This window comes from Corvus brachyrhynchos, unplaced genomic scaffold, assembly GCF_000691975.1.
Source record: "Corvus brachyrhynchos isolate BGI_N302 unplaced genomic scaffold, ASM69197v1 scaffold91, whole genome shotgun sequence".
In the NCBI taxonomy this organism is placed as follows: Eukaryota; Metazoa; Chordata; class Aves; order Passeriformes; family Corvidae; genus Corvus; species Corvus brachyrhynchos.
Window position 1 is genome coordinate 567,081 of NW_008236442.1, and position 11,093 is coordinate 578,173.

The 11,093-nt window shown below is 42.4% G+C and overlaps 1 protein-coding gene and 1 long non-coding RNA gene across 2 annotated transcripts in view; one reads left to right on the plus strand and one right to left on the minus strand.

The window, feature by feature from the left end:
- The window catches only part of PTPRG (protein tyrosine phosphatase, receptor type G), a gene marked incomplete at its 5' end in the record, with an annotated part of 316,509 nt that overhangs the window by 230,831 nt on the left and 74,585 nt on the right, over positions 1-11,093 (plus strand). The window contains 4 exons of the mRNA XM_017747149.1: positions 4,610-4,794; positions 6,733-6,841; positions 8,569-8,618; positions 10,889-11,091. Coding sequence (XP_017602638.1) covers positions 4,610-4,794; positions 6,733-6,841; positions 8,569-8,618; positions 10,889-11,091 — 547 coding nt within the window. The remainder of the gene's footprint in view (positions 1-4,609; positions 4,795-6,732; positions 6,842-8,568; positions 8,619-10,888; positions 11,092-11,093) is intronic.
- LOC108449852 lies at positions 9,459-10,882 on the minus strand. Its single transcript, XR_001866145.1, has 2 exons — positions 9,752-10,882; positions 9,459-9,621 (listed from the first exon to the last, which is right to left on the minus strand). It is a non-coding gene; the product is annotated as an uncharacterized LOC108449852 (long non-coding RNA).

Below are 11,093 nucleotides of genomic sequence, written 5' to 3' on the forward strand. Positions count from 1 at the left end.
AGAGAGTGGGATTTTTCAAAGGAGGGCATAGCACAGCTAGAAATAACTGCCTTTAAAGTGGTGACATTTTTATGCATGGACAAGCTAACTTAGAACATTTTTAGAGGATTTTATGAATCCTGCTGATCCCAGTGGAACTAGATTTGTCATATGAGGACCTGTTTTACAGGGAGAAAGTATACAAGCCTTAACTGAATATACAATTCTTGCACTCTCTCAAAGTTTCCCTAAATAGGTCTTTTCATAACCACAAGTAGCATATGCAAAAAGCGTGATGAAACCCAGAAAGTTTGGCTGGTGTTGCATTTCTGTCTTTGAAAGAGAAATACAGGCTGCTTTTAAGGAACAATATTAATAAAAAAAGCTGTAATATTCTCTTACATGCCCTTTCTGCATTCATGGGTGTGTCTTAGTATCAGCAATTAATTTTTGCAAAACAGTAAGCCCTTTTTTTTGTTTTTCAACTCGCTGAAATGGAGCTGCCAGGAGCTTTTGGATTAAGCTTTATCAGGCTTTCAGTTAGGAAAACCTCATGGAGATTATGTAGCCAAATACAACATACAAATCAGATTATGGGAGAGATGAATGCGGAGTTGTTAAATTAATTTAGTTTTTAGTTCCAGCCCACTGAAATGTTTTTAGCATGAAGAAAATAATTCTCTGCTGTATGGCTGGCTTGCCCAGTGCTTAGGACTGTATCAGCATGCTGCATTCATCTGCCAATGGCAAACAGGTTTTCTCTAGGCTTGAGTGAGCCATGGAAGATGAGGCTGGCCAAGATGCTGGGTTCCCCCTGCCTTTCCCAGTGGGCTGATCTGCAGAGAAAAGCCTGGGTCAAGCTGCTGGGCAGCCGCATGCATGGCCAGCAGCTGGGAGAGCCACTGAGGCTGCCTGAGCTGGGTCAGAGGGGCTTCCTCCAGATGCACCCGCACAATGCTCCTGCCTCTGCAGGACTTTTCCAGAAGGCTGGAGCCAGCTTGTTTGCCAGGTTCTCCCAGTTCAGGTCATCCCTGACAGGAAGGTGAGAATGTTTTTTCCCTCCAAGAGGTCCAGGGCATGTCTGTGCCTGCAGTGAGGCATGACCATGGTACTGCAAAGGCTCTTGCCTGTTCAGTGGCTCTGAGATGTGGCCTGGTTGCCCCAGCCAGGGGCTTCTGCCTCCACAAGTCTTGGCACAGGGCCGCTAACCTAGGACACAGTGGCTTTGGTGTCCTGCCAGACCTGTGTAGGTATCTGCTCAGGACTGCATATACCACCAAAAGGTATCCTGAAAGCCCCCACAATATTTTGTTATCCCTCAGGATTGGAATTTTAAAGAGAACTAATATTTTTTTTCTAAAATTAGCTGAAGTGCTATTTCAGTGTGGAATAATGCTGGTTTCTGGTTTTGGGTTTTTTTTTTTTTCCTCAAAGAATCATGAATTCACAGGCTTTCTTTTTGCTTATTAAGCCTGGTTTTGTTAAAAAAAAAAAAAAGGAAAATAAAAGCTTGTGTTTCTCTTTAATGTGTCCTGATTAAACTTCCCCTTCCCTGTCCCAACCTCTTCCTGCATTTCTCTTTCTTCTTCAGCTGCACATTTTGCAAAATCAGTAGAGGTCCTTTAGCATGTGATTCTTTTAATCTTCTTGGAAAAATCCAAGGCACAGAGAGTATTGAAAGAAAATTTAGATCTCTGGGAAATGCCAGTTGTTTTATAGATGGTCAAATCATTGCACTTTTTTCCTTGTCTCTCAGACATTCACTATGTTATTATGTATCACTTTAATTAAATCATCAAATTGAATTGTTGGATCAAATGTTTCTTTATTCCATTGTGTCCTAAGGAAGTTTAGTTAAATTAATGAAACCATATATTTCATTTTATAAAAAAAGATTTCTTTTTTGCCCATTCATAAGTTGTTTAAAAAAAATGTGGTTGAACAGAAAAGGTTGATTAATATTAAATTACTTCAGCTACTGCTCTGTGCCTTGAAGTAAATTGAACCAAGTCATCCTAAGTCATGTAAATTTTGTAATATTTACTGAGAAATCGCAGTATTGTAAATTCAGCCTCTTTTAGTTTGCCGTGAATGAGGCTTGCTCTCATTGGAGTCACTGGAGTCACTCAGGTGATTAAAAGTGCTCGTGACCATCTTGGATCGGGGTGCAGGGTCAGGGAGGGTCTCCTGACTCTGAGCCTGTGAGTCTCCTATTTACCCTTGGGAAATATCCACTTCTCTGGCTGCCATGAGCTGTTCCAAATGGCATCCAGGCTGGCTGCAGAGAGTGGCACAGAACGGGGGACAAGGCAGCCCCCTCTCCCTGGAGTGGCTTGGGGTCCTTGTGTGAAAAGCAGCTGCCCAGACATCGTTCAGAGGGCTGGTGCAATTAAGGTAGATCTCTCTGTCTCTCAGGAAGGTTACCTGCTTGAATTATTTCTAAAACAATTTGATGCATGATTACTTTAAATATATAAATCTCTGCATGTCCTCCTGGAGGACAAGGACTGGGTAAGAGTTTTAGGTCTGGGTAGTCCTTCACCCTGGGCTCCTACCTCTGATGAGATATGACTAGGTGGAGTGATAAAGGCTGGCCTGGCATTTTGAAGTGTAATTCTGTGATGACAAAGGGCGTCAAAGAGGGCAGTTATGATTTATTGGTGAAGTTATCGATAAACAGTGATGCCAGAGAGAATTGATCTGACCATCTCAGCGGAAAGAGGTGAGCGTGGAGAGGCATACCAAGGATCAGGAAGTTCTGTAAATAGTGATAACACCGATGGCTATCAGCTGTCCCCTCTCGTCTAGGTCCTGGCCACCTTCATGCTGTGCTTTGGGGGACCAGGAGGGAGCCAGAGGGAAGGCATCTGCAGGCAGCAGACCGTGGTGTGGCTTCTGACTTTGTGGCACTGACAGCAGAATGCTGTTTTGATCCCTTCAGCTCAGTGTAAATAGAAACTCACATACATTTATCCAATGCTTTGAGGTGCTGTAGGGTTTGTTTGTTTTGCTGGATCATCCTTCTGGGTTGAGCAGAAGGATCTACTGCAAAACTGCAGGATTGCCACCCCTCATGGCAAGAGCAAACATCAAAGATTTTTTCTGCCCAAGCATATTTCTGCAATTTATGTTGTCTTGTTCGTCTAGCTACAAAATGTGACTTATTACTGCACAAATGCATTTGACAGGTATTTTTCTATTGTACAGATAATATTGGTGTTTAAAGCATTTAATCATTTTTATTTAAGAACTGTAGCTATTTCAGTAATGTGACAGCAAAGCTGCATGGCTAGCCTGCAAGTCGAGGCATAGGAATAGATGTTTCTCCCTTTCAGTGCTACCAGGACTCTTTAGAAGTGAAATAGTGGCCAAATATACACACGGTCACATACCTGCAGAGCGCAAACAAGCTCAATGTGTTGGCTTTAAAAGGAAAAGTTGTACTGGGAAAAATAATTCTGGAAACAGTGTCAGCCTGATGGGCTGGGTGACACTTTGCCTTTCCCTGGCAGAAGAGACCAGCTCCTTTGCCGCGGCACATGTGTTTAGGTATCATTGCAAGTGATTTTCCTTGGTTCAGGGTTTATACTGAGAAAGAGAATGTGAGAATATGCCCTGAACTGGGTATTTTAAACGTGATTTTTAAAGCTTGGAAAAAAGCTATACTCTTTATAGCTGGGAAGGGGATGTTGCAGTTTTCCCACAGCATGTGAGTGCCATCTAGTGTTGTGCATCCTCACCAGGACCTTTGCATGGCAGCCCCTTGAAAAGTGTTTCTTCCGCGCTGCAAGGGGACTGTGCACACCCTTGAGGGGCCGGGCTGGATTTGTGCCTGGGCTTGGTCTGCCCTGCAGAATTTTGGGTTTGGTACTGCTGGAAACAGAAGCCGTGCTTTTCCCAGAGGTTAAGCTGTCCCTGTGCTGATGTCCCCACTGACTTAAGCGTGGCTGAGAAGTGACTTGTGCCTCCACGCTGCAGGCAGGGTTAAGAAAGCAGGGCTGGCTGCAAGTTCCTCTGCCTGCTCAGAGGCTATGGCCAAGCTCATCATGAGCCACTCTTCCCAGCCACACTTCCCTTGCTGGTGATACATCACTGACAATCTGTTGAGCGTCTTTGAAGGAAGATATATAGAAAGAGGAGTATAAAATAATTGTGAAAATGTACTAGGTTAACAGGAAAACATTTACTGACCCAGTGGTGCCACATTTTCAGAAGTTTCAACTCTTTCCGGGCCCGGCAGAGCATGTTGGGGTATTTACCCCTTACAGGACAGCAGGGAGTGGATGAGGGAAGCTGTGGATCAGGTCCACTGTATTTCTTAATGTTTCAGTGCAGAGCTCTTAAGTCACCAAGTTAAAGTGTAGGTGCAAATGTCAGGACTGAGACTTTCAAGAACTAAGCAACCTGCATGCAGAGAATGAATTCTCTCATTCACTTTACTCAGGAGAGCAGAAAGCAGCTGTAGGTGGTATTAAATCCCATTGGTCTCAGTGGATTGCAGTCTAAGCTGTCACTGTAGGCCAGACCATTAAAGAAAAAAACCTAGCTCTTAGGGTGAGGCACCATTCTTCCTGTTTGTTTTCTCTAGGTTATTTAGAAGAGCTTCATCTTTTCTCCTTCTGTTTTTCAGCTTGTAGCACTCCTCCAGTCAACATGAAAGTGCAGCCTGTGAACAGGACAGCGCTACTGGTAACCTGGAACCAACCAGAAACCATATACCACCCTCCAATCATGAACTACATGATCTCATATAGCTGGACTAAAAATGAAGATGAAAAGGAGAAGACTTTCACCAAGGATAGTGACAAGGACCTGGTAAAAGCACAGCATCAACCCCAGACATATGTATCAAGCTATCCTTATATTGTTATTTTCTTGGTAGAAAGAGGTAGAGAAAGAAAGCAGTTGTTACCTTATAGGCAGCCTAATGTTTGGCCCACAATGAATTGCTATTTAAATGTTCAGCATTAATTGAACGTTGCCTAACAGGCTACCCAAACACTGGAATGTAAATTTATAGTTTATGTGAGTGCATAAAGGACTGAATCTGCAGACACTTTTTCATGTAGTGTTGCTGAGAAGCAGCTGGCTTGGGAAATGGTGAGGCTCTGAATACCTTTTGGCTTGTGTTCAACTTGCAGATTTTCACATTAGACATCCCATCCCCCAAAATCTGTTCTTGGGCTCAGGCTTTTCACTGTGCATAGCCCCTTGCAGACTTTGGAGCAGTTTCTGGCACTATGTGCTGCCAGAGGCAGGAGTTGCGTAGTTAGGGCTTGAAGATTATTTTGGAGTGGCCCTGTAAAAGCACTGCCTACATCTGGCAGTGTGAGAAAAAGAGAGAAGAGCAAGACAGTTCCAACACAGATGGAAGCACTGCTCTATCTCCTTCATTTAGGATTTCATCTGCTTGTCATTCTTGTCTAAGTGGAAGCAAGTATTGTACTGGTCCTTAACATTCTCTACATATAAAATCAAAGTGACATATTCAGGTTTGAAAGGCCTCCATTTTTTGTTAATCAAAGAAAGCCTCCAGAATAATGAAATCAGTAACTGTATATGCACATGAAAAATGCAGCAGCACAGTGTTATTCCTAATGACTGTGACCATTTTTTTTTTCAAACACACAGTCCTCTGGGCCCATTCAATCAGTTATACAATAATACTTCTGTTATTCCCTTAGATGAAGATTCTTTTACTTCATTTCCATTTATATTTCCAATTTCCCCAGTAGACATTATTATCTGGGTCACATTAGGGAACAATCTGCCTCATGAAATCAGAAAGGAATCCACTGAAAGGCACCCAAGGTTATGATGTATTGTAACCTCTCTCTTGTCATAATTTCATACTGTTAAGGGAGATTTTTTTAATAAGGTATAAGGAGGAGAGCCTTAATCAGCAAAAATGAGGTGGGCACCATGAAACCATCCTGTTTTATGTAAAAGAAATAATTACAAGTGCAAGGGATGTGATGGAGTGATAGCTTGGAAAAAAATTGCACTGAAACCCAGTGCTGTTCAGCAGAGCTTTGGGTTAAGAAAGCAATGACAGCTCAGTCTATTTTAGGGGCAAGAGAAGAAGGAAACCTCTTGTCAGAGGGAAGTGCAGATTGTTTTCAGTGCTCTGGCAGATGCAGTTGGGCTGTCCCATCTTGAATCAGAGCTAGACAGTGTTTTGCTATAGAGATCACAAGCATTTCGAGTGACTCATACAGCTACTCCTGTGAACTGATGTGATTGTGTACTAAGGCAGCTCTCAGGTCAGGAGTAAGCAGGGATATCACAGCCCAGGATGCTCAGCCATCGTGTTGCATAGTACATCAGCATCAAATTGCCTTAGCCAGTTTGTTGCAAAATAGACAGTTTTAATATGCAGTGTCTTTTCTGGACTTATCCTGTGTTGGGAATCTGATCTCCACCTAAAATATCTTATTATAATTGCTGTAAAGGCGAATGACTTGAGTTTTAAGTTCTTCTGAGGAGAGCAGAGACATTGAGGCATGAAGACTGTCACGAGAACAGATGTGGAACATGTTCATTTCTTTCTCATGGGCAGAGTCAGCAGTGTCTGGGTGCATCCCTTCAGCCTTGCCCTCTCCAGGAAACCACTGAATATTTCTATGTGGAAATATAGCTTGTCTTATATGGCATAAATGTCCTGTGTTAGCACAATGCTTTATATATTTCAAACTGATCGTGGACAGTACTGTGGGGGTAAAAAACTGAATAATATCTATTTTTTTTAAACAGAAGGCCATCATTAGCCATGTCTCACCTGACATCCTTTATCTGTTCAGAGTTCAAGCAGTTTGCCGAAATGAAATGCGTAGTGACTTTAGCCAGACTATGCTCTTTCAAGGTAAAAAAACCACATACATATTTTTACATTGAACTGTTCTTTGTTTGTTTAGTATTTTCTTTGCAGAGTGCAATATGGTATGAAGTTACTTCAGAAGATATTTGAATGCACGTAGACAATGCTAATTTCATATTGTGGCCAGTGACTTGATCTGACTCTCATTTCCAGTGAGGAGGGTTTGCCTACACCTCTTGCTGTCAGGGTTTGTCAGGTTTTAGGAGAATTTAGAGCTTTTCTTGGTACTAGTTTTCTGAAACAAATTCATCAGAGACTCCTTATGCATCAGAGGCACAGCTATAACAGAATGTGAGTCTGATCGGTGTCTGTGTTATGTAAAGAGGAATGGAGATCAGTCCTACCTTGACAACCACATGTGGAGATATTCAGGTCTTACCATGCATGCAACCTCAGTGATTTCCAAAACATACATATATAAAGAAAATCAAAATAACTAGATGGTAAACTGTCTTTTATCATGGATTTCCTTTTAAGTTTATTGGAGAAATCTGGTAAAGCTGAGATTCGGTAGAAGAACTTGATGATTTTAGAGGTTTTCTAAGTGCTAAAGTTTTGCTCCTTCGTGGGATCTTATTATGCCATTTTTTATTAAGTAGGGCAGGTTTTGCCTCTGATGAGAGCATTCCTTCCCACTCCAGCTTATAGATGCATAAACCTCAAAATGGGTAATGAAAGAATAAAACAAGCAGAGAATTAAAAGTTTAAATCCTTAGGATGAAGCAAAGAGTTGTCACTTGTATCTGATGCTGTAAATGGAAAAAATAATAGGGGCATTTTTCAGTGTCATTTTCAGAAAGTATGGGAGTTTTGGTCAAGCTTTGTTAGCACTTAGTGTCTGAAGGATGTCAGGCTATGGACATGGTTTAGTTCTGTTGTGGTGGCATGCCTCAGTGTTGGCAGCGTTGAAGAGAGAGCAGGGATCAGACAAGTGTCCTGTCCAAGCCACAACTCATGTTGATGTCTGTTCTTGGTAACTCAGCACGGTGTTTTAGACTTCACTTTTAAGTGCCAGACAGAAGTTAGAAACTGGTGTATTGCTTATTATGACCTCTTTTACTATGTGATGGAATGGAAAAATTCTTTCAAGTTTGACTACAATAACTGTTTAATCACAGTTAGGAGTAAATCATTACTGACAGCTCTGTAGGATATCTTTTGGGTACTCTAGCCCATTTCTAGCCCAGTATTCAATGCAGTGGAAGTGATACACACATCTGCAGTGGGAGTAGATGATGTGATTCCTTCCAGATGTCCCAAGAAAGGAGCTGCTGTTCTAATCTCTGGCTCTACCCAAGATCTAGCCTAGAAAATTATTCCACCTGAGCTTTCAAAATGTTATACAGGGTTGATTATAGTTGTAGTTGAGATATACAGCAATAAATAATGACAATTTTATCATTAGGACAGAAAAAAAACTATTATCATCAAGCTACTCTTGCTTTCTGTGTAAGTCAGGATGTTCCATCCAGCTCGGGGTTGAAGGAGAGAATTTTTTTTCTGACAGTAAGCCAGCATTGCCAGGCCTGGGTAATTAAAAGACTGCGTTCAGACACAAGTGCAGAGTGAGGTAATGCCCAAAGAGCTGAGTTGCCTTTGCTCCAGGCTGAGACCTGCACCCGTATTCTGTGGCCACATGTTGAGCAGTAGCTTAGCAGTTGTTCCTCTGCCTCCTTCCCTGCCCTGATGAGCTGCTCTTCTTCCTTCCCCAGCTAACACCACTCGAATTTTCGAGGGGACCAGAATTGTGAAGACAGGCGTGGTAAGTCATGGATTTAGGGAGTGGGGATTTGGGGACATTCCCACCAGATGGCAGCACAGTGTTGGAAATCTGTAGCAGGACCCAGCTTTCCTGGGGAAGGGATGTCCAGATCCGTCACAGAAGGGTTTATAGCATAAAATATAGTTCCAATATGAAATGGTTTTCTAGATTCATGCTCTGAGAAGCTTTGACCACTGGAGAATTGAGTGTTAAAAAATTTTCCTCAATCAGTGTTCAGCACATTTAGAGGGGATTTATAAAATCTTAATGATGACTGTGAAAATAAATTTAATTTCTTTTATTAACTGTATGACCACAAGCATATGCAACAGGAATAAGGCCTCACACACAGCATCTTTGTGTGAACAATCTCTTTGTTTTATTTTAATTCAGGTGAGACTGTGACAAGTCACTGAAGCCAACTTTTGTATTCCAGAATCAGAAATGTTGGTACATTTACAGCAAAAGTGGAATACACTGTTTCAGTTTTGAAAGCATTTTATTAGTTTATTTAATATAAACTATCCATAAACTAAATTTCTTGGCATCAAGTGTACTGAGTTGTTCAGTCAAATTTATGGGCTGGATTCATACTATTGAATTTACTCTAAGTACATTGCTTCTGGTTTTATTCTGATCCAGTTTGATATACTCCCTAGTGAGCAAATAACATATAGAAAGCTTGCATGTGAATGATTAATGTTTGTTTAATGATGTATAGAGGTATTCTAGATATATAAATCTGCTGTCAAATTTTAATACTCCGTCCAGCTTTGAGACTGCTCATACCAGCAAAAAGCAAATCTCACAGTGCCTTAGGGATTCAGAGTGATAAGTATCTGAAAGTTTAGATATTTATTTAAAGTTTTCGCTTGAAATCTCTAAAGCACAAGTTTTCTTCTGAGATCTCAGGTTCTCTGTGATTGCAGCTGGTCAAAAATAATGTGAGAAAGCAGCCTTTCTTGGTTTGCTGCAGCATTTCCACTACATGTCTTGACTGAACCTGGGAATTGCAGAGAGATGCAGAAATGCTGTTAAGTTATAAATTTAAGTTTACAAAATAAACATTTTACATTTTTTTCAATGTTCAGCAGCACTTATTTAATCCCTTTTTGTCCTCATGTGATACATACCTTTCCAGCTAATGTCCTCCTGCTGATGAATTCAGCAATGTGAGACATTTTTCAGCCATTCAGAGTGGGAGAATGGTCAGATTGTCCAGAGGAACTGCCGACTCAGCTCTTCCACAGAATTACTCCTTGTGTTCAGGCAATTCACTTCAGTCTCTTTCTCCACATGTAATTTAGGACTAGTTCTTTATGGATAGACCAAGGTTTAGTTCTTTATGTGTGTACTAAGGGGTTTTATTTACAGCAGAGCACACACGTGTGCAGAGACCCTCATGCGCGCAGTGGGTTGACATTAGAATAATATTGGCAGGATGCAAAGTCCATAGTTCATTTCCTGATGCCTCTCAGTGAAGCAGGCAGTCCCAGTCCTGCCTTTCATTCTCTGGCCAGGGAGAGTTGGCCAGGGAGAGTCCTGTGGATGTGGAAAACTGAGTCTATACATGGGTGTCACAGCCTGGAGGTCCTGGCAGATGTGGTGGTAGCTTGCTGAAGGGCTCCTGATGCTTTCCAAGTCCTTCAGGAGTGCCCAGCTGGCCATGCTGCAGTTCTTTTCTAACAAGAGCAATGCCTCACAGCAACACCAGTCCTTAGGAGAATAATCCTGATGGGTAAATTAAGGAAATAAAAATAGTATCCTTTGAGGCCCTCACAATGTGCGTGGGAAGAGCCAGAGTTCCTTGTCAGAGTAGACCCACTGGCCACGAATGCTCACGTTGGCAGCACAGCCATTATTTTGGGACAGCCCTTATATAATACTGTATTTTTAAACCCCTTGTATTCTAAGGATTAAAGCACTGTGAGTAAATCTCACCCCAAGAGGAAATGTTACTCACAAGTCAGTGGTGATGTGGATGGAGAAGGTCCCGATGTAAAATAAAGATAAGGATAAAGAGGGTTTTGCTGATGATGTGGTGAATGCAAGGAGGTTTCCTCTCTTTTTGGTTTGCTGGCAGGTCTGTGGCTTGTTCTGTCCTGGCTCAGCCTTTCATCCAGCTGGTGTTGAGTCTCTGGTTTTAGGAGAATGGCATGTGTGTTAAAAGGGAGGGAAAAGCAAGAGAATGACTCCAGGTGGCATGTTGGGCCCCTGCTGATGCTCTCTGCTGTGTTTTCTTCCCCTCTGCTGCTGGTGATCTCCTCAAGCCCACAGCATCTCCTGCCTCCTCAGCAGACATGGCTCCCATCAGCTCTGGCTCCTCCACCTGGACCTCCTCGGGGCTCCCCTTCTCCTTCGTGTCCATGGCCACAGGCATGGGCCCTTCCTCCAGTGGCAGCCAGGCCACCATGGCCTCCGTGGTGACCAGCACCTTGCTGGCAGGGCTGGGTTTCAGCAGCAGGGGCATCTCCT